Below are 21,792 nucleotides of genomic sequence, written 5' to 3' on the forward strand. Positions count from 1 at the left end.
TTACGAACAAAATCCAAAAGGGATAATCCATATGATACATGGATTGGCCGAACCTTATACGAGAAATGAGGTGAGATTGCTTCAGAGACGAGTGAAACATGACCAGCATGTAATGCAGTTGGGGAAGAAAAGAGGTCGCAACGAAGGGGCAAGTAACGAGGGCATAGTTTTTACTGATGAAGATCTGGGAGGAGTCCAGGTACCTCACAATGATGCTTTGGTCATAACCCTACGAGTTGGGGAATATGATATGGAGAGAATCCTGGTAGATTCAGGGAGTTGCACCGAAGTGCTATTCTACGATGCGTTTAAGAAACTGGGGCTCACACAAGAAGATTTGGTACAATCAGCAACTCCACTGGTCGGATTTGGAGCAGGAGCAGTTTGGCCGTTAGGCAAGGTAACTCTGCCTGTTCGGGCTGGGACAGTGGTGCTACGAATCGACTTCTTAGTGGTGGATGTACCGTCTTCCTATAACGTGATTATAGGAAGGACATGGTTGCACAAGATGAGGGCAGTCTCTTCAACTTTCCATCAGATGGTAAAGTTCCCAGGGTCTAATGGGATTGAGCACATCAAAGGTAACCAAAAGATAGCTCAACAATGTTTGGTATCCATCATTAAAAGAGTCCATAATGCCCCCCATATTAATACTGTGGAAACTCCGGATCTGCCGACCATTGAGGATATCGGAAAAGACCCAACTGAAAGGGTGGTTGAGGATTTGAAGAAAACACTGATCAACGAGAGTGATCCAGATAGGTATTTTCTAATTGGGGAATCACTGCCAGAAGAGGAAGAGAATGAACTGATTAGTTTTTTGAAAACTTATGTCGATGTATTTGCTTGGACACCAGAGGAGATGCCTGGGGTGAATGCAGATGTTATCTGCCATCACTTGAATTTATCCACCTACAATTGGCGCCGTCTGTGGGAATGAACCACAGCATAAACCGGTCATTGGCGCCGTCTGTGCTATACGTAACAAATCGTTTTTCCCCACTGTTCTCCCGTCCTCCCTGTTTTGTTTGTTTTTGTTTTCTGATTTTTTGACCCAGAGATCCGGCTCCCGTGGCGGTGCTCGTCCGTGATGCCTGGCGTTTTCTCCTGGTTCAAGTCGGAGCAAGGAAAGCGGCGTGTGGAGGGCGGCCCAGCGGTGGACGTCAATGCGGCTGAATAAGGGAGATGTGTTCCGGGATGTGAGTTTTGTTTTCTGTTTTTCTGTGTTTTCTACCGGCGGGTCTCCCTCGTCCGGTTTCTGTACCAGTCTGGGTGTTCCAGATTTGGTGGGTGATGGTGGTGGGCAAATAACTCGGCGCCTATTGAGGAATGGTCCGATGTTGGTGATCTCTGTGTCTTTGGATGTCTGTTTTTGGGGCTGGTGGGTTTCGGTGGTGTTGTTGGGGCTGGTGGTGGTCCGGTGGTGTTTGTTTTGGGCTGCGCAGCAGTTTTGGCTGGAAGAAGACTGGTCTACTGTCGCCGTGGTCGGGTGGTGTTCAATGCTCATCCTGTTCCGGTGCCCCGTGTGGTTTGTCCATGAGACCTGTTAGATTTTAGTTGATTTGTTGTTGTTTGTCTTCAGATTTCAGCGATGCTTATTTGTTTAGGGTTTGAGCTGTGGATATCTTTAAATCCTCTGTTATCTAGACCGAGATTGGCTCTTATGTATCGGCGTTATCGCGGGGCCTGCTTCGGCAGTAGGTGCTTGAGATTGACGTTTAGGTTACTTTGGTTCTTTCCTGTATTTGTTCTGGAATCTGTTTGCCCGATGGGCTTGTGTTGAATGAATGACTTTTCAAAAAAAAAAAGTATAGGGTGGTGGGGTTTAAAATGGGTACGCCCTGGTTCTCTAGTCCTGCTAATGGACTGATGGTTTTCTCACGGTTTCTTATGTCCCGGTGTTTCGTCAGTTTGCTTCGAGAGTAGTTGCCTAGGTTTACGTTTAGATAGTTTTGATTTATTCATTTATTTCGTGAGTAAATCTGTATTGCCCTATGGGCTTTGATGTAATAATAATAAAAAAAAAAAATAGACGCCTATATATACTTTTATAAACTTCAATTTTACTCCCAAACTATTCTTCTGTTATTCAATTAGCCCTCTACCGTCTAATTCAGTCAAATTGCAAACAAAATTTGATGATGAGGATGTAAAAGGTAGGAGGATAAAGTTCGAGAGCTTATTTGGCATTGAAAATTTTCAAAATACCCTCCAAACTTTGACCTCAATGTCTAGTAGAGATCCAAACTTTAATAAAATTCAATTAGACACCTAAACTATGAAGCCGTTATTCAATTAGCACCCTACTATCTACATCTGTCTAATTACTATTGTAAATTGCTGAGTTGGACACATATACCCTTACCCAGCAAGTAAGACTCTATGATATGTATGGCTTAAATTGGAAGGCATTGTGGATGACTCACTCTTTTTTAGAGGAAAAATCCGCAATCCCTAACTCCTCTCCATTTTTCATTTCCTTGCACACTCGTGAAAGCATAGAATCACTCTCTCCCTTAGTTTACATTTATACTTTCATAACCAGTCCCAAATCCTCCTCCACACCTGAACACTTCAATAAACCGTCCAAACCCCCAAGTTCTACCTCTCATTCTTCTAATCTCCTTTGCAATATCTAAAATATTATAGTAAAATTAGGAGAGAGAGAGAGAGAGAGAGAGAGAGAGAGAGAGAGAGAGAGAGGGAGAGATCATGTTACAAATAAGCATATAACGAGAAAAATAGCTCAAGTCAATCATTTTTGTTAGTTAGATTTAAACGATACCAGGTTAATTGAATAATGGCTTCACAGTTCAGGTGTATAAATCAAATTTTATTAAAGTTTGAGTATCTATTAGATATTGAGATCAAAGTGTAGGGGGTATTTTGGAAATTATCTGTGCCAAATCAGTTCTCTAACGTTATCCTAACACTGGTTGTGCCCACATCATCAAATTCCATTTGCAATTTAACAAAATTAGACAATATATAGGAGACTACACTACAAGAAATTACACAATTCGGGTTGGCCGGGTTGGATATATATAAGAACGAGAGGAAGGCTCATGTACCAAATACTTTGACCTCTGACCCTCTTCTTACCATTCGGATTGGGTTCGATATATATACGTGTGGATCCATTTACCCAAAGGGCAAAGGCTATCACCTATTTTTGCACAAGACCCACGGGTGCTTCACATGAAAATAACAATGGTCAATCCTGAGGAAGCTCCAAAATTGATTAGCTCATATTCTACATCAGTAATAAGCCCAATTAAATCTTCTGAGGAAGCTTCACGAAAGGAAATTAAAATGTACTCCCTCTGTCCCACTTTGTTCCGCATGTTTCCTTTTTTGGACGTTCTAAAAAATTGTCTATATCTCACAATCTATAATATTTTATATATTCAATATGGATCTTATTTGATAGATCTCAATTTATTTTATTAAACAAAGTTTTCGAAATCATAAAAAACATAATAAATTGTGAAATATAGACAATTTTTTGAAATGTTCCAAAAAGGAAACAGACGGAACAAAGTGGGACGGAGGGAGTAGTAACTAGTAAGTAAGTGGGAATGATCGATTGCCACATGGCCATTTTTGACTAGGTCAAATGGCCTATTATGTTTTGGCTGCCCACAAAAGAAGGGAAGAGGGGAAGCCTACTACTTTGAATAACCCCTCTCAACTGCCCATGATCAAGGAAATACATGTGGGGAATTTCCACAACTGCTGCAAACCGCCAACTCAAGAGAGTGGGCCAGTGGGGAGTTACATGGCGTCACCAGGAGAAGGCGGGAATTCCATATGCATGCAAAACCGTGGGATCACTTGGCCTATAAATATAAGAACTCAAGACTAAAAAATGGTTCCCACACCAATCAAGCCCAGCGTTTAATTATATTTACTTTTTCTGCATTCGTTCAATTACTTCTTCAAGTAATTCGGGTTTTTACTTTCCTTGTACCCAACTTTGTTATTCCGATATAATAAAGTCCTTTTTTACGTTGCTCTCTTAGGAAATTTACGAAGTCCACGCTCGTTGTGGCAAAACCACGAACCGTCACTGCGATCTAGCTCTTAGGTTCGCAGCACTTTCGCCGCTACAGTTACGAAGTCAGAAAAGGAACATCTAGTCCTTACGTTAGACGTGACAAGTCTTGGCACGCTCACACTTCATCCTTGAGCCATTTCGTGACCAAACAGATAGTCTCTGAAACCCCTGTGGACTAACCTTTTTATATCTTGTTAATTACCGTTGATGTATACAATATTGACCAAAAAAAAAAAATTTGTTCGATTATAGGAATTTCACAAGTTAATTTGATTCCCCAAATCTTTAATACCACATAAAAGTGATTTGGTTCTTGGTTTGCAACAAAAACAAAAACAAAGAAGAAAGAAAAACACAAATTTCTGATTATAAATCATCGCCAGATTGGACCGATCATGACCGTAGCAGAACCGAAGGAACATAGGACGAAGGATGGAGGAGGAAGGCGAAGAGTGGAGGCAGAAGGCAGGGATGAAGGGGGAAGAGGGGAGGCGAAGGTTGGAGGCGGAGATGGTGGAGCTCGAAGAGGCGAGGAGATGGAGGTGAGGGAGGCTAGCGGGAAGGAAGAGAGAAAGTGCCTATCAAGTATAAATGATGTCGTACGTTATGTTTTCCAAGACTAGTTCGAACCAATGATTTTATGTAAAAATATAGTACACTAACACTGCCTCTATCCTAAATTGCGTGACTTATCAAAAATAAATAAATGTATAAGCACAATTTTTTTACCAAAAGCTTTACACCATTCGAAGACCTCATTGAGAAGAAAAAAAAGGTCAAGTAATTTGAGACATAGGAAGTATGTATGTGGCTAATTTTCTAGACATTTACTTGCTAACGGTTAATCCAGGAGTCATGAGGAGAGCAAGATAATTAAGGTACCGTAGAACAGACATACCACTAACATAATCTCCATTCAAAATCACAAAAGCTTTCAAACTCCCTTGCATTTGGAGCTATGAAATTACAACCGGAAAATTAAAAGACGGAAGGAACATATAACAAAGCAGCTATAAAACACAATTTGTCTCAGAGAGTTGCAACATCAAACTATCGAACAGTAAATTCTGTAATTGCTTTCGAACTAGAGATATATAGTGGTGGAATCGAGAAATATCTACATTATTGAAACACACACAAAGACCAATCACTTCACTTCTAGATAGCTTGATATAAAGGCCCACATTGCCTCACCCGAATTAAACAGGCGCGGTCCGGAAAAAAGCGCCCTGTTTGTCCGGCGGGGACTCCTCAACTGCATCAATTGAATCATCCTCATTCTCACCTGAAAGCTCCTCGAGCGATTTCCCGTTGGGCTCTGGGACGAGGAAAGTAAACATCATTCCGAAGAGAGACACAAAACCGAGCACAATGAGTGAGTACTTCACACCGATACCCTTGTTGTACCCTGGATCGTCCAGTTTGACATGATCGGACTCGGATGCGTACAAAAACCCAAACGCCCCAACTATGGCCCCCGCTTTTCCTGCTGCAGCCGATATTCCGTGACAAGTGGACCTAAGTCGGGCCGGGAAGATCTCTGCCGGCAGTACAAATGTTGTGGCATTTGGCCCGAAGTTGGCAAAGAAAAACGTGAGGGAGTACATTATGATGAATGGAACATTATGTTTCACCCAGTGATTGAAAGGTATCCCGAGTGCGAACATGAACACGGTCATGAAGAAGAAACCCTGCAGTTGAATGACCCATCTTCCGATTTTATCGATGAAAAGCACTGTAAACCAGTACCCCGGCACGGTACCGCATAGGGCAATTAGGGTTTGGGCTCTTGAGACTTTATAAACCTCTTGAATCCCACTCATATTGGCAGCCGGAGGGAGCCAACCGATTGCTGTGAATATGTTTTTCTGGAATAGATTTTGGCTGTAGAAGGCGATATCGAGTAAGAACCAACAAGTCGCGGTCCCAAGTAAGTGAAGCCCGTGGCGATGAAGAAATTCTTTCGAAAACAATCCATATTGATTGGAGGGTTCTTCGACGAATTTCTCTAGCTTGGCCTCTTCGGGGTCAAATTCCACGTTTAACACCTGAGCCATGTCCTCGGCTGCTTTTTTGGCATTTTTAGCAATAAGAGCAGTGTAACGGGCAGTCTCGGGCATCTTCATACGCCAGTAGTAAGTCATTGCAGCTGGAACGGCCCCAAACATTAGTATAATGCGCCAAACGTAGTCGGCCCGGGGCGGCAGGGATAATTCGGCGTTTTTATTATATGGATAAACTGTGATCCCATGTTCGAATGCGGCCGAGACTACAAGACCAACAATTCCACCGGTTAATATTCCGAACCCTTGCATTGCGAATACGGCAGCTATAAACGATCCCCGAGTCTTCTTGTTTGCGTATTCGGACATGATGGTGGCAGAAAGTGGGTAATCGCCTCCAATGCCAAACCCAAGCCAAAATCGGAAGAAACAGAGAGTGGCCATTGTACCCCTTGCATGATGACCGAAAGAAAGACCAGAAGCAAGAGAGCAGAAGATCATGAGAAGCAGGGTTAGGCCGTACACCTTTTTGCGGCCCAGTTTGTCACCGAGCCAACCGAAGAAGAGTTGGCCGCAAAGGGTGCCAACAAGGGCAACACCGGTAACAGCGGATGAAACAGAGGCCGGTAAAATACCGGGCTTGGCCACGTGGGCCGCGTTCGGGGGGTAGTAGATTCGGCCGAGTAACTTTGTGACGACGGAAATGCAGAAGAGATCATAGGCATCAGTGAAGAAGCCCATACCAGCAATTACGATTGCAGTGAAATGGTACAATTGGGTTTTCGCATTATCGAGTGCACTTAGCACTTCCAATTGGCTTTTGGCCATGGCTAGATTTTGCTGCTTGTGCTAATGTCAAGTCGTCTTCCTACAGTTTCTTGAATTATGAGCCGCTGGATTAGAGCAGCAAATGGGTGATTACAACATGTAAATAACTAGTTTAACATACAATCAACTGCTTAAATCAGAATTTTTATATTTGGCTTTCTTGCGATAGCTATGAATTATGATTTTAGTAAAATCAGATAAACAAGTTTACCACAACTGTTAAATTATTACTAAGCTGCAATAAAAGCTAGAGTATTATTTAGTGCAAAAACTGAAAATTAGCATTTATTGAACTAAAAACGAAAAATCTAATTCTAAAAGTTCTAAAAGCTACTAAAACCCAGTTTCGAAACTTTTAAAATTTCATTCCTTTTTTTAGCTTTTGAAAATCTGTTACCTAGAAATTTTACGACTAGTAAATAGTCCAAGCTAATTATAAAAAGCTAGAATCTCTCCACTTTTTTTTTGGCAAAAACGATATCATGTGATATTATAGATCTAAGAAACAAAACACCAAGAGGAAACTTCATTCCTAAACAGGAGATCAAGAAACCAAACAAAAGGGAACTCAGTCCAAAGATTACACCCAACTCTAACTAAACTCACCGTTCCGAACAAACGGTGCATTGCAGAAAACAATCAAAAACACCCTGACAAAGGTGATAGAAGCTCCACAAATGGGAAGAAAAATCTCACACAAGGACACCAAAGTAGAGAACCAAAAAAAAAAAAAATTCGGTAACGAAACTGTATAAAGTACTGCGCTGTACCGTAAAAGCCTAGAAGTAGGGGAAGGAGGGAGATGGGGTGCCACGATTTCTCTAGGGTTAGAGAGAGAGAGCCAAAAATCTTCAAAATACTTAGGGTGCTGATAAATACAACTGCGAATTTGCTACATGTAGTCAATTCATAAGAGGAAATTTTTGGATTCCTCCTTATAAATTGGCTACATCTAGTAAATTTGCAGTTGTATTTAGCTGGGCCCAATACTTATTAGGCTTGTGGTGTAGGATTTGTGTGATGAAACGATTACGTTAACCGATGGACCATCAAAGGTATATGATTCTGTGTTGGCTAAGGTATATGATTTTTATATGATGGCTAAGGTATATGATTCTGTGTTGGACCCCCGGATACTTACGGGATCAATCGTATTATCTTGTGACTTTAGGCTATTTTAGCCACTATTTGTGGATTAATTGAATAAACAAACATAAAATTGTTAATTAACCCATTTGGTTGTTCCCTTTGCTTTGAAGGGGAAGGTCTGGGGTTCGAGTCTATAGAGAGACATCGAACCCCTTAGGTTGTTAACACACTAATTTTTCTGTTAATCCTTCACTGATGTATACAATATTGGCAAAAAAAATAAAATAAGTAAAAATACAGAAATGGTCATGCCAAAATCAGTTCTATGTTAATTTAGGTTACTTATAAAAATGAATTGACTGGATTAAAATGATTTTTCAAACTAGAATTTATGTAACTTCTGCCAACAGCTAACCCCGATGCAGTTAGAACCCTTTTTTTTATCAGCAAATATGTTTTTTGAAAACTTGATGGGATACATCGATGTAGTTAATACTTAATAGATCGACTAATCAGTACCCCATAACCTTCCCCGTAAAAAAACTAGAAAATAATTTAAAAACATAAGTATCTTCCAACCCAAGCGTAAAGTAATTACCCGTGACGTATGTAATCAAATGAAGATCACAATGTGTAAATTAAAGTTCTTTTTAGTTATTGAATACATAATATGTTTATTAAATTTTAATTGGATAGTACTAAATGATTTCATAACTAAAAAAAATAACATGCTATATTCACAATAACAATAATAGTACATAACAATCTCACTATAAAAAATCGCAATAAATTAATGAACTAAAAGCATACGTAACAAATCGAACCATAAGAAGTCCAAAATACATGAATTATAAAGTTTGTAACAAACCAAACTATGCATAACTTTACCTTTTCGCGGTATACACTCATTTGTATTTATTGATAGGGTAAAAAAAAAAAAATACATACCATAATTAAGCTTTCTCCTGTGTCTCTTGATGTGATTTTAGGCTATTTTTAGCCACTCTTGATTTATTGATTGCATAAATAATGATATAAGTACTAGAGATACTAATAAACTACAGAAATAATCTCACCAAAAGCAACACATGCACCCAAACACAACATGGGAGCTTTTGAGAGAGAGAGAGAGAGAGAGAGAGAGAGAGAGAGAGAGAGAGAGAGAGAGAGTGTTACCTGATTGTCAGCAGCTTTTCATTGAGGAAACTAACGGAGATGTGTGAGAGAGAAAGTGCTGCATGGAAGAGAACTATGTAGCTAGGTGTGATACTAGCTTGGTTGCCGAGATGTTTGTTGGCCTACTATTTAAAGGAAAATTAAACGCTTTGGTCTTTAAAAAATTGTAAATGTCCCCATAATCAACGCCGGCATATTGCAGCATATACCAATTTGACCGATGATCGTATCATTTCCGTATCAAAATATATTTATAAAACCTGGAGAAAATTACTACTCCGTATAATAGTGGTAAACAATGAGTATGGTTATTTAATTAGGGACTGAATAACATTAAGTACTTCAATTAAATTTCTTAGTTACTTCAAGGGAAGAGACTTGTTTTATGAAAACTAGAACTATATCAAACAATATAATCGAAGTGATGAAATTCCCAGAAACAAGTTACTATTCAAGTCAATTACAATAACTTCTAGGGCTTACAATCTATAATCGCCAACGAGATTATTACGATTCATCAATTAACATAGACTATTCTAGGCTAGGCAAGAATTGTCTCAAACGCACATATTCTCATAGACACAACTCGTCTCTCCTAGCGTAATCTATCTCAATCGCATGAATCATGAACTTAAAAAACCACTGCGTCATTGTATAATCATGAAAAGGGTCGTTGTCATGCATGCAATGAATAGAAACCTAGAGTTTATAAGCCGTCCAAAACAGAATAGCAACCCGATCCATGTTGAGCAGCAGAGGTATTCTAAGTTCTCGAAATCTGCTTCTTTTATGTAATTTTGCGTGGAGAAAATCTTTTTTACGGAGGTGCTGTAAGCAAGTGTTTATAGCACTCAATCGTGACCATCCAAAGTATTTTGGACGGTCAAAATCTTAAAGAAACTTTTTCAGGAAAAAGTTAATTGTGACTGGTCATAATTAAAAACGAATCTAAGTCATTGATTGCGTGAATAAACGGCCGAGATTGGTTAGTGCTGTAAATAGGCTGTTTACAGCACCTTCGTAAATAAGACAGTCTCTTTTGCGTGGCATGTTTGGTCCTCAATTATAAGGTGGTGGGAGGCGGAGGCTCTGCTGCTTGGTAGGAGCAGCAGGCCCTACCCACACCTCAAAACTACGTAGTTTTGAGGCAAAACTATTGGTCCCCTTCTTCTGTTTTGATGTGCTGGCCGCCTGGGCCTCTTTTTTGCTCTCCTTTGTCCACAAAAACCAATTCTCATGGGCAAGAAAAAAAAAACTGAATTAGACATATGGTAGGACTGCTAAACGAACCAAGATATTCGTGTTTGAGTTCGCGTTCATTCGTTAAAAACTTGTTCAAGATTGGTTTTTCACATAAACAAACCAAGCTTAAATTTTTTTTTTTAAACTCTTTAAGATTTCAAACCAAGCTTGAACAAGTTATTACTTTGCTCGTTCGGATTATTATGTGTAAAAAATTCAAGCTAATTGAGATCGACTCGTGTTTGGCATGATTAAAGCTTGTTTGAGATTGGCTTGTCTCATAAACAAGCTAAGCTCGAACATATTTTTGAAACTCGTTAAATTTTCAAATCAAATTTGATCAACTACCTACTTGGCTCGTTTATCACCCTAGTAGTGCAAGCATCAAATGACCAAAAATAAATAAAAAATCTCATGGGTAAAAAAAAAACTGAATCTCCACCATTAGGTTCCCAATCATAAATATAATTCTTCACAAATTTTTATACTGTTTATATATTTAAAAATATAGTTAAAAAATTAAGTGCTCCAATTTTCAATCCATTTGTACCGGTACAAATATTTTATTTTTTGGACCATTTTATCCTAAAGAATCATATTTATATAATATTTATCTTTGGGGCTCTCATAATTAAATATATGATCTTTATTTGTTTCTATGACTCTCTTAGGGCTCTCATATAAGAGCATTAGAGCCAAGAATTAATTATGACCCTTTTAAGAAAAAATAATCATAAAAATAAGATTTTCGTACTAGTTCAAACCGATTGAAAATTTGGACCATATGACTATTCTAAATTTTTTTTTTGTGTGCCCATGAGAATTGTTTTTTGTGGACAAAGGAGAGCAAAACCAGCAGATCAAAACAAAAGAAGAGGACCAATGGTTTTGCCTCAAAACTACGTAGTTTTGAGGTGTGGGTAGGGCCTGCTGCTCCTACTAGGCAGCAGAGCCCCCGCCTCCAAGGTGGTGGGGTTTCAAATGGGTATGCATGCCCTGGTTCTCTGGTCCTGCTAATGGGTCTGCCCCGTTTGATAAAAATATTAGATGAGTGGAATTCGTAAGGAGATGAGATTTATAAGAAGATGAGATTTGTAATTTGCATGTTTGTTTTGCTTGGGATTAGATGATGGGATTCATAAGGAGATAGGATTGAAATATTTTTTTTCCCTGCATTGCCCTTGCCCTTGCAAATCGGCAAAACCAAAATAAACCAAAAAAAAAAACGAACCCAGGACACCCCCCCCCCCCCCCCCTTCTCTCTCTCTCTCTCCCTCTCTCTCTCTCTCTCTCTCTCTCTCTAAACCCAACAAAAAAAACAAACCCAGTCCGGCAACAGGAATGGCTTGAGCAGGGAGGAAGGGGAGGGAGAGTTTCGTCATTGTAGTGTTAAGGGAAGGGATAGGATTGTGAATACCAAGTCCTTGGGGGTATTGCTAATACCTCCTATGGAGCTCACTATTCATCCCAATGGATCAGGAGTAATTATCCGGTTATCAAACATGGGTTTGGAAAGCCCTTGGGATTGGTTGTTCAATCCTAAGGCATAGTCCGGTTATCAAACGGGGGTAAATTCTCGCAGTTTCAAGAGGGAAATTTTCAAAATATTATTTTACCAGAAACTGCCATATACAAGAAAGAGTTGAAGTTCAATCAACTTAAAATATTGGTCTTACGTTCAGCGACGACAAATTGATATTCTAAAAACTAGTATTTTTTTTTTTCCAAATTGTAATATAATTCCAAAATTGATTAGCTCATATTCTACATCAGTAATCACTTCAAATCCATTATAATCTAATTTACTGAGTTAGTCGATTCGTAGATCAAATGTGTGTGTAAAAATCCATTATGAAATTGATTATGCTAAAATTTATTTGGATACTCGAATAAGAAATGATCGAGGAAGATGAGAATCACATACTTATGTATTCTTTTGACGATTACACTACTAATCTACGATTAAACAATAAAGCAGTCAATCAAATGGTAGGCCATTGCCACGTTGAATCCTACCGTCACATAAAGTATATTTCCATATATGCTGTAGCATCTGGTGGTGTTAAGGATTCTTTCGAGTATTTGACTACTAATCTATAATTGAACAATCAAATAGTAGTCAATATATCATACTTACTTTAGGCCATCATCACGTTGAATTTTACTGTCACAGAAAGTATAATTCCATTTATGCTATATATATAGAACCTGGAGTAGAAACTCCAGTCCTCCAATAGGCATTGGTTCCTTGTCATTACAGCTAACAAGCGTTGTTCAATGTCTCTAATTCTTTTTTTTCTTTTTCTTTTTTTAAAACCCTGCAGCCGAGCCACTATTGGGCCCGACTGCGCAATCCAAACCTCGGGAGAGATTAGCACAGTAACCCACCGCCATGGCTCCCCACTTAAATCATGATTTGTTTCCAGAGAGAATCGAACCCTGCTCTTTTTTTCATTTCTCTTGTCTCGTAATTGGAAAGCGATATTATGTAGTACTCCCTCCGTCCCAGTTTGTTTATCCAATTTTAACATGGTGTCTTTTAAAAAATTATTTATATCTCACAATCTATAATATTTTATATAATTTCGAAAACATCATATTTTAGATCTAATTGAGATCTATCAAACAAGATATATATTGCATATAAAAAATATTATAAATTGAAACGTATAGACAATTTTGTAAGAGGTCCCAAATAATGAAAATGGACAAACAAATCGGGATAGAGGGAGTATATTCTTTACCCTTGAAATGTGGATATTCCAACTTTCTTAGCTAGGGTTTGTGTTTGGGGGTTAGCTGCCACTTCTGACCTCCCCCCCGGTGGCCAACCTCCTCCACCACGCAGCCACTTCTAAACCTTTTCCTCTGCCTCGATCCCCGTCCTTTGCAAATCCACTTTTCACTGCCCCCTCACCCGTGACCCACCTTCCCTTTCCCCACCTCTCTCCTTCGCTCCAGCCCAGACCTCCCTCCTTCGCTTCCCCCTCTCGTTACCTTCCTCCCCTCTTCCATCTCCTCCTTCGCGGCTTAGGTTAGGGCTAGATCTAGCATTATGGTGTAGATAGGGTGGCTTGGCTTCTTTCTCCCGCGAATAAGTGGCCAGCTGCGAGGCGGCGTTCTTCGGGTAACAGGTTCTTCAACTCAAATTTTTACTCGTTTTTTCTTTTCTTTGTTTTCCCTTGGGTGGGATTTTCCCCCTTTGTGGCGCTTTCTCACCCCTGTATGGGTGTTTGTTCGATGATTTCATGTGTGCGCTCCATCTGGTTTGAGCAGTGGTTACTTAGGGTTCTTCTACTTCCGGGTGTTTAGCTTGGTTCGATTGCTAGCATTTATGTTGGTCTACTTTAGCAGTATGTGCTCATATCGTCTAGCTAGATCAGGTAGTTTAATTTGGTTCTTTCCTGTATCTTGTTTTGAAAATCATTGTATTGCCTTTTGGCTCTTATGAAATGAACGAGCTGTTCTCCAAAAAAACTGCGGATATTCCTTTCATCATTCTTACCAAGTGCACTCCAAATTGAATATTGTATTTGAAAAATCAGTGCGTCATGCATGGAGTGTAAGACAATTAGACAAAGACGCAGCGGAGATTGGACTACCAATCTCTAGCCATTATTGTTCAAGTGGATCACTGACTCTCACACCCACTCGATATAGGTGTCTTCTAACCTATGCAGAACTTGATGCCTTGAGCGATGGATATCATAGGCTTTTATAGTTGCTAGGTTAGGGACCCTCTATCTCCTCAAGACTCTTTGATTTCTTTCCATCAAAGAAACTCAAACTAGTGTAATGAAGCAGGTGAGAAAACCAAAAGCTTCCTGTAACCGCTGTAATGAATTAAACCATAACACACCAGTACAATTATGTAACCATTACTCCTGGTAATGCAAATACACTAGTATAATGAATTGTACGTGGGAAATGAAGCATCAAAGAACCATCACTTAAATCATGATGGAAATGGGCAATAAATGATTAAACTCATCACACAATTTGTCTAAGTGGGTCATTAATTACAACTCTTAACAAGAGTTTATTCTAACATGGAGGACGAGATTGTGTTCAAGTTTTGTCGGTCGAAATGGAAATGGAAATGGAACAGTGGCTCACGAGTAGAGGATAAGCGAGCCGGAGTTGGATCAGGAAGTTGTTCGGAGTGCGTTTCAGTCCCACCGATGTTGCTGTGGGATCGATCGTCTAAATGGTTAGAATTTTTCTTAATGCAGGGAGCAATTATTAACACAACAAATCCTAAAGGTTCCGTTTGATTAGCGAGATAATGATAGAAAATACAAGAAAGAGGAGAAAAGAAAAAACATACTTTTTTTGTGTTCACTTGGCAAGAATATATATCCTAAAAAGTGGTAGAAAATGAATTTTTCCATATAACCCTCTAAAGCTTGAGAGCTTGCTTCACTTTTTCTCGCAAAATATGTAGGAAAATTTTATTTGCTCAAAAAAATCAACAATAATTACTCTAACTTCCCTCTTTATCATTTTCCCTCCACCTTTTTTCTTCTAATTTGGGCAACTTTCCGCTTTTCAAATAATGATATTTTATTTTCTCTATTACCTTCTTGCAAAATTTTCATCTTAATCAAATGGATAGATGTGAGAAAAAAATTACATTTTTTTTCTTTTACTTCATTTTCTATCATTTTCACTTTCCATTATATTTTTTTTGTTAATCAAACGGACCCTTGTAAAAGAAGAGTATTTGAACAGAGGGAGAAACTTATTCACGGAGGAGCCATGAATAAGTTGTTCAATAAAAACACGCAATCTCACCCATCCATTTTGACAATTAACGGTTGAGATATGTTTTTAATCTTTGACTGGTAATAAATATCTGTTACTGTTAATATTTTGTCTTTAATCTGGATCGTCCAAAATACTTTTGGACGGCCGAGATTGGCCTCCGTAAATAAAATTTTTCCCTTTAATGGATTATACAGCAGTTAAAATTTTACAGGAATCGAAAAACTGATACTTAAAACTTGTACGTCAAAGGGCAATTTTGGATAATCTTAAGTGGGACAGTTGGTACCTAGAGAGTTGTTCAAGCTTAATTTAAAAAATTGGGGAATTTAAAACTTTTTAATGCTTGATTCATTCGTCGAACTGTTCTCAATCCAACTTTTATGAAGACGATCATGAGTTGTAGTTAGATTAATTAGTATTGTTTGTCGAACCATTTTCAATTAAACTGTTCATAATCTATTCTTCAAATTAGTTAAACAGCACATTTTGAATTAATAAATTACTCAAAGATAATTACGTACACATTATACGATTTTACACTATTTGGTATTGTTCGATGAAATTGTTGCCTAATCTTTTCAACGGTTTCGATCATTAAAATAGGCCCCGAAAAGGACCCGGAAAAAACCCAGACAGGGATGGACCGGTACCTTAAGGATCCCAATCACAAATAAATATGTACATGTACGCGTCTAAAATTATACGATGCCGATATAATAGACGTACAATGACAACCCTGTTAACACGCTTTGCACAACTTGTAAGAACCTAGAGAAACTTTTATTTTTCTTTTCAAAACGATAACAAATAATATTATAGATCCAAAAGATAGGATTGGGAAATCCTGTAGTGTAAAGTCCTGCAAGGCATCCTGTAAGGCGCACATGGGCCATCAATCTTGACAATGAATAGTTGAGTTATGATTTTAATTATGACCGGTAAGAATCAATCTTAGCCAATGGTTGAATAAAGGGTGAAAATTTAGGAAGGACAAATGTGTGACCACTACACCGTCGCGAATTGTATTATAGATACACGGCCCTACCTATAAGGGCGCCCTTATACTTGTTAAATGCGAACATTGCTTGTCAGCCGTTGGATTGTACTTTCAATGGTCCGGATCTGCTGATGGTCATAAACCATTTATAACCGGTTATAAATGGTTTATGACCATCAGCAGATCCGAACCATTGAAAGCACACATCCAACGGCTGACAACGATGTCTACATTTTCTTTATTTGCGGGCATCCGTATAAAAAGCCAAGTGTGTGTGTGTGTGTGTGCGTGTGTGTGTATATATATATAAACCAATCCTTCTCTTCTTAAGAACCATCTTATTTTAACTAAAATACGGACCTCCCTATTTCTTCCATTTTTCGATCGAATTTTTATGATCCGAACCGCTCAATGTAATCAGAATGTGATTTTAAAGATAATTGCAAGAAATCAACAAAAAAAAAGACCGAAAATGGCTTGATTTGAGCAGTTTTTATTTGAACCGTTCAATAAAAAATAAACAAAAACTGCTTGGATGAAGTCCTTCCTGATTTTTTTGTTGTTGAATTTTCTGAAGTATCCTTAAAATCATGTTCTAAACACATTGAGCGGCTCGGATCATCGAAATTTTATTGGAAAAGGAAAGGTCCGCATTTTATTAAAATGAGATAGTCGTTACGGGAGATTGACTGACACACACACACACCCCCTCTCTTTCGGCATTTTTTGGGGGCCAGAAGCATGGGCTTCTCTCGCCTATCCAGTAAGTCGAGAAAAAAAAAATGGTAACAGTATCGGACGGAGTCCGGCGTATCGAAGTAGACTTCATCCCCCAACCTAGATCTGCCACTCTGGCAGGGGAGGATGCCAGCGACCACGGTTTGCAAAACACTACCTCGAACAGCCGACAAACACACGGCGGAAGAGGCGGAGGAGGGGCGGCGGATGGTGGTTTTGGGTGGAGGAGGATGGGGTGAAGGGGGAAGAAGAGAAAACCTCAAATATCTAGAATCGAAAGATGGAAAAACCCCACGAGGGGGAAGAAATCCCTCTCCTCCCGTCACTCATTAGGGCGTAAAACCATGGGGGAGGGGAAGGAGGGAGATGGGGCAACTTGAGAGACTTGACACGCACAAAAAAAGAAGTTGTTTTCTTTTAAAAATAGATTGGGACTAAATAAATATGCACACGTATGCAACCTTATCGATCATACATACTTGTAAGTTGTAAGCAACTAGAGACACGGCATTGACTTGGATTGTTGGGAAGAACGGACACCCAATTTTAGCGTTGGGTGAGCAAATATTTAATTTGCGGATCAAAAAAAAAAAAGCAAATATTTAATTTTATTGTTTTTATTATCTTGATTTTCTTGTTTTTACATATAGAGGGTATGAAAATTTTATTCCAATATCACAAAGGTGCTAGTACCATACCCATTTTCACATCCAAATACATACCCACCACTCACTACACACTCTAGTGTGTGTATGGGGCCCACCAGTCCACCACTCATGTGAGTGTGGGTGTGTGTTTGGGAGTAAAGATGGGTGTGGCACTAGAATTATTGTTTTAACTATTAGTGGTACTAGTACTACACCCATTTTCACACCCAAACACACGCCCACCATTCACATGAGTGGTGGGTCCCACACACACTATACACTCTAGTGTGTGCATGGGGCCCACCACTCATGTGAGTGTGGGTGACTATCAAAAAGTATATGGGCGATTTCGGAGACACCTATATAAATATCTAAAAAAATATCTCATAGTTTCCGATCAAATTTTAATGATCCGAGCTGCTCAATGTGATCAGAACATGATTTTAAAGATACCAGCGAGAAATTAGCAAAAAAATGAGCGGAAAAAGCTTGATCCGAGCAGTTTTTACCTCAAATTTGATTAACAATTCAATTAAAAACTGCTCAAAACAAACACTTTCTGGTCATATTTTTTGCTAATTTCATGTGAGCACCCTAAAAATCACATTCTGTACACATTGAACGATTCGGATCATAAAAATTTGATCGGGAACTATAAAATTGAAATTTTGGGTGTTTTTTTAGATTTTTTTAGACGTATCCGGAACCGCTCGGAAAAGTATATATTGTACATTTTTTCGAACTCCCTATAGAGCTCCAAAATATTTAGTCGTATAATAATTGCAAAAACATTCGATCTTGTGCACCTGTATCCATACCGACAGGCAAAATAGTGAACTAACCTCGTGTTAAAGTTTTTGTAGATGCGCTCATTCTTAGGAGGCTGATAATTGATAATTTCAAAAACAATAGATGGGCATGTTACATTTTTGGAAAAAAATAGCAAAAAAAAAACGTTAGGTGAGTGAATTTATAAAAGTTTGACATTTTTGGAGACGAACTAGTATATATTACTATGACTGTAATTTTTTTACGATCTTATCTCTCCATCCGGTCCGTCTAGATCCAAGAATCCTGCTAAGCACTTTCTATAGTGCACCATGCATGGCATAATCACGACCGTCTACAAATGTTTTCAACGATTCAAACTTAAGAATAAACTCTTCTCTGGAAGAATAATCCGGACCGTTGAAAACACTCGTGATTGGTTTAGATGTGCCCTGCAAGATTTTTGATTCTGTCCGTATATGACTTGGGTGTGGGTGGGGGTGGGGGGTGGGGGGTTTGGTCGCCACGTTCACATGCCAATCTTTGTCATCACCAAGTCAAGCCTCTCTCTCTCTCTCTCTCTCTCTCTCTCTCTCTCTCATACGTGCACGCATACATACGAATTAATTAAATAGATGAGGAGATGTCCGTTTATCAAACAGACCATCTATTTGTCTGGGAAAGTTCAGTGCAATGGGTTCCTACATTTGACATTGATCTATTTGTCTATAGTTTGGCCTGGAGTGGTTATTTTATAATCCTAGTATTAAATTTGAGGGAAAATCCACCGAGTAACCGCTGAGGAAGTTGTCATCATTCATTCTAAAATTAATCATTCTTAGAATAATAAATTCTTTAGAATTTTAGTCGACATCAAATACTATGGATCCAGTTTTGGGAACAGCTTGGACAGTAGTTGAGCGGACCATGAATTTTGCTTTTTGACAAAGTGAAATTAGAAAATGAGCCTATATATATATATATATATGTGTGTGTGTGTGTGTGTGTGTGTGTGTGTGTGTGTGTGTGTTCGCGCGCGCGCGCGCATTTTGACAAACAAAACGGAGGCTAGGCCCCAAAGGCTCTGTTTAGTTGCATGGAAATGATAGAAAAAATTAATCTCTAATTATGAGATAGATGTTCCGTGCGCTATGGCTGTTCCTATTCTAGGGCGGGGTTCAGCAGATCATGGTGGAGGTGGAAGGAATTCGCATTGCGCTGGACAATCCCGTCTGTTCGGGTGATTGCTCATACTATGTGGACTTGGGGTTGGTGCTGTGCACAGCACCGTGCTGCGCACCTCCTAACCGTCAGATCGTGCATCCGACGACTCGGATCTCATCTCGACAACCAATGACCAAGAGTCGTTCCTTGCCGAGATGAGATCTGAGCCGTCAAATGCACGATCCGATGACTCGGAGGTGCGTAACACGGTGCTGCGAACATCACTTCACAACACTATCTCCCAATGAGGTCGAAGGAGATGCGCAAATTGTGATCAACATGTTACAGGGGAAGAGTCAGATAAAAGCTTGTCTGAATGTCATTATTAGAGATACTTTATCTTTTGTTAGTCTCTTTAATTATTATTCTTTTAATTTTGTTCATCGTAATTGTAATAGGATGGCTAATGCTTTAGCCAAATATGCCTTATCCCTGGAGACCCGTATAACTTGGCTACGGGATTATTCAAGCTGGGTTCTTAGAGAAGCCTCCCTCGATGTTTCTTTGATGCTAAAAAGTATCCTATTATCGATTGGAAAAAATAAAAATCTCTCTAATTACAGTTATGGGTCGCCTACATTATCTCTTTCTTTATGGTGCCCATCAAATTCAATTACGTGTGTTCAAATCTTTTTAATATTTACAATCCAATTTCCGATCTTAATTAAGTTGAATACTGCAGACCCTACAAAGCTTCACCAATTATTTTTTACTACTAAGAGCATCCACAACACTCTCTACATTTTGGACCAATTTACACCTTAAAATGTCACTTTATTACTTTAACTACTCACTTTTAAAATACCTATTGCATCTGACTTTTTACTCCCACTCTCTTCTCAGTTAAATATTCAAACTCACCCAAATAAACACAACGGCCAAATGTCTATTGGAAGGCCACCCGAAAGGCTAAATGTCTAGCACAAGGCCACCGGAGGAGACAACATCACCTGGGTTAGCTCTAGTATTGTTATTTTAATCTAATTTAAATACAACACTAAAAATTTATCGAAGCGCGTCCACCACGGCCAACCACATTTAATTACGTAAAAGGTCATAATAATGAGTTTTCCACCCGGCCGGAGTAACCATCGATCAACTCGCTCTTTTTTTTTATGTAGTGAGATTCGACAACATATTACTCCATTTTCTTCGATTCGAGCGTGTTGTTTCGATAGACCCACAATGATTTTATTTAGTTTCGTTCACTGCAAATCCTTAATAAAATTTTATTGCCGATTAAAAAAAGAAGAGATTCATTACAAATCATGTATACCATCGCCATCAATGACATGCAAGCAAAGAGTTGACAGTACTATGGATGAGGAATATTCGTTAGTTCGCTTTAAAAAAAAATACTTCTATAAAAAAGTTGAGAACTGTTGACCGTATAATGTTCAAGATTTTTTTTTATTTTTATTTTATTTATTTCCTGGCTAAGCAGTATAATATTCAAGATATGCAGCAGTATTTGATCGATATGGTGTGGCCGTATCTCAATTATCATTTTTTCCCCGTGGTTTAAAATAATATAGGATACTGGATCTCCTTTAAAAAATATAACTAATCTCCCTACATGAGTGAAAGAATTATTTTTCCCTTTTTTTTTTTGTCAATTGTGGGGAGAATTTACTCTTATCCATTTCTAGGGGAGGGATTGGGAACGTGAGGTATAAACCACCACTACAACATTACCTCACATATAGCGCGTAGTTTGAACCCAAGACTCCTAGTTGGAAGCTAGGATCAAGGAAGTGTCATCTAGGCCAAAATCCATTTGCATGAGCGAAAAAATTCACCAATCTGACAGTTGCGTAGATAATAAACTCAGTTTTTATTTTGGTAAAAATCAATTACTCCCATGATCTTAATGTATCTTTTCTTTTTTTAAAATCATGTCCTTCAATTGGATTCGGATCACCAAGTATGATTATATTTTGAGTAATAATTTGTGATTTTTGGACCAATAAAAAGTCTTTAATTTATCATCATTGATAGTTATAGAAATATTATGTGGTGGCTCCAGAAATCTAGAAATCTGTAGCAAGGTGTTGAGAAATTACCATACTCTAGAGGCTCATTTATTAACCAACAGTATATGTACAAAAATCTCATATATTAGCTTAAATAGTGCAGTAAAAAAACACTATTCGAAAAAAAGGTTGTCTACCACACGAAAATGAGAACTTAAAAATATGCTACTTTATATTTGTTAGCAAAAATTCAAGTTCTCCTATTCGGTAGTGGACAATATTT

At 38.6% G+C, this 21,792-nt stretch overlaps 1 protein-coding gene across 3 annotated transcripts; it reads right to left on the reverse strand.

The window, feature by feature from the left end:
* Positions 1 to 4,952: 4,952 nt before the first annotated feature.
* On the reverse strand, positions 4,953 to 9,261 carry LOC131324082 (inorganic phosphate transporter 1-1-like). Of its 3 annotated transcripts, none has more exons than XM_058355904.1 (2): positions 9,154 to 9,261; positions 4,953 to 6,953 (listed from the first exon to the last, which is right to left on the reverse strand). In XM_058355904.1, exon 2 carries the CDS (start codon positions 6,886 to 6,888, stop codon positions 5,257 to 5,259), a length of 1,632 nt encoding a protein of 543 aa, XP_058211887.1. In that variant the 5' UTR covers positions 6,889 to 6,953; positions 9,154 to 9,261; the 3' UTR covers positions 4,953 to 5,256. The 3 variants fall into 3 exon arrangements, with proteins under 3 accessions (XP_058211887.1, XP_058211889.1, XP_058211890.1); XM_058355906.1 differs by having other exon boundaries at positions 4,953 to 6,928; positions 9,154 to 9,257; XM_058355907.1 differs by having other exon boundaries at positions 4,953 to 6,937; positions 9,154 to 9,257.
* Between the last annotated feature and the right edge of the window lie 12,531 nt (positions 9,262 to 21,792).

The sequence above is a fragment of the Rhododendron vialii genome, chromosome 4a, assembly GCF_030253575.1.
Source record: "Rhododendron vialii isolate Sample 1 chromosome 4a, ASM3025357v1".
NCBI lineage: Eukaryota > Viridiplantae > Streptophyta > Magnoliopsida > Ericales > Ericaceae > Rhododendron > Rhododendron vialii.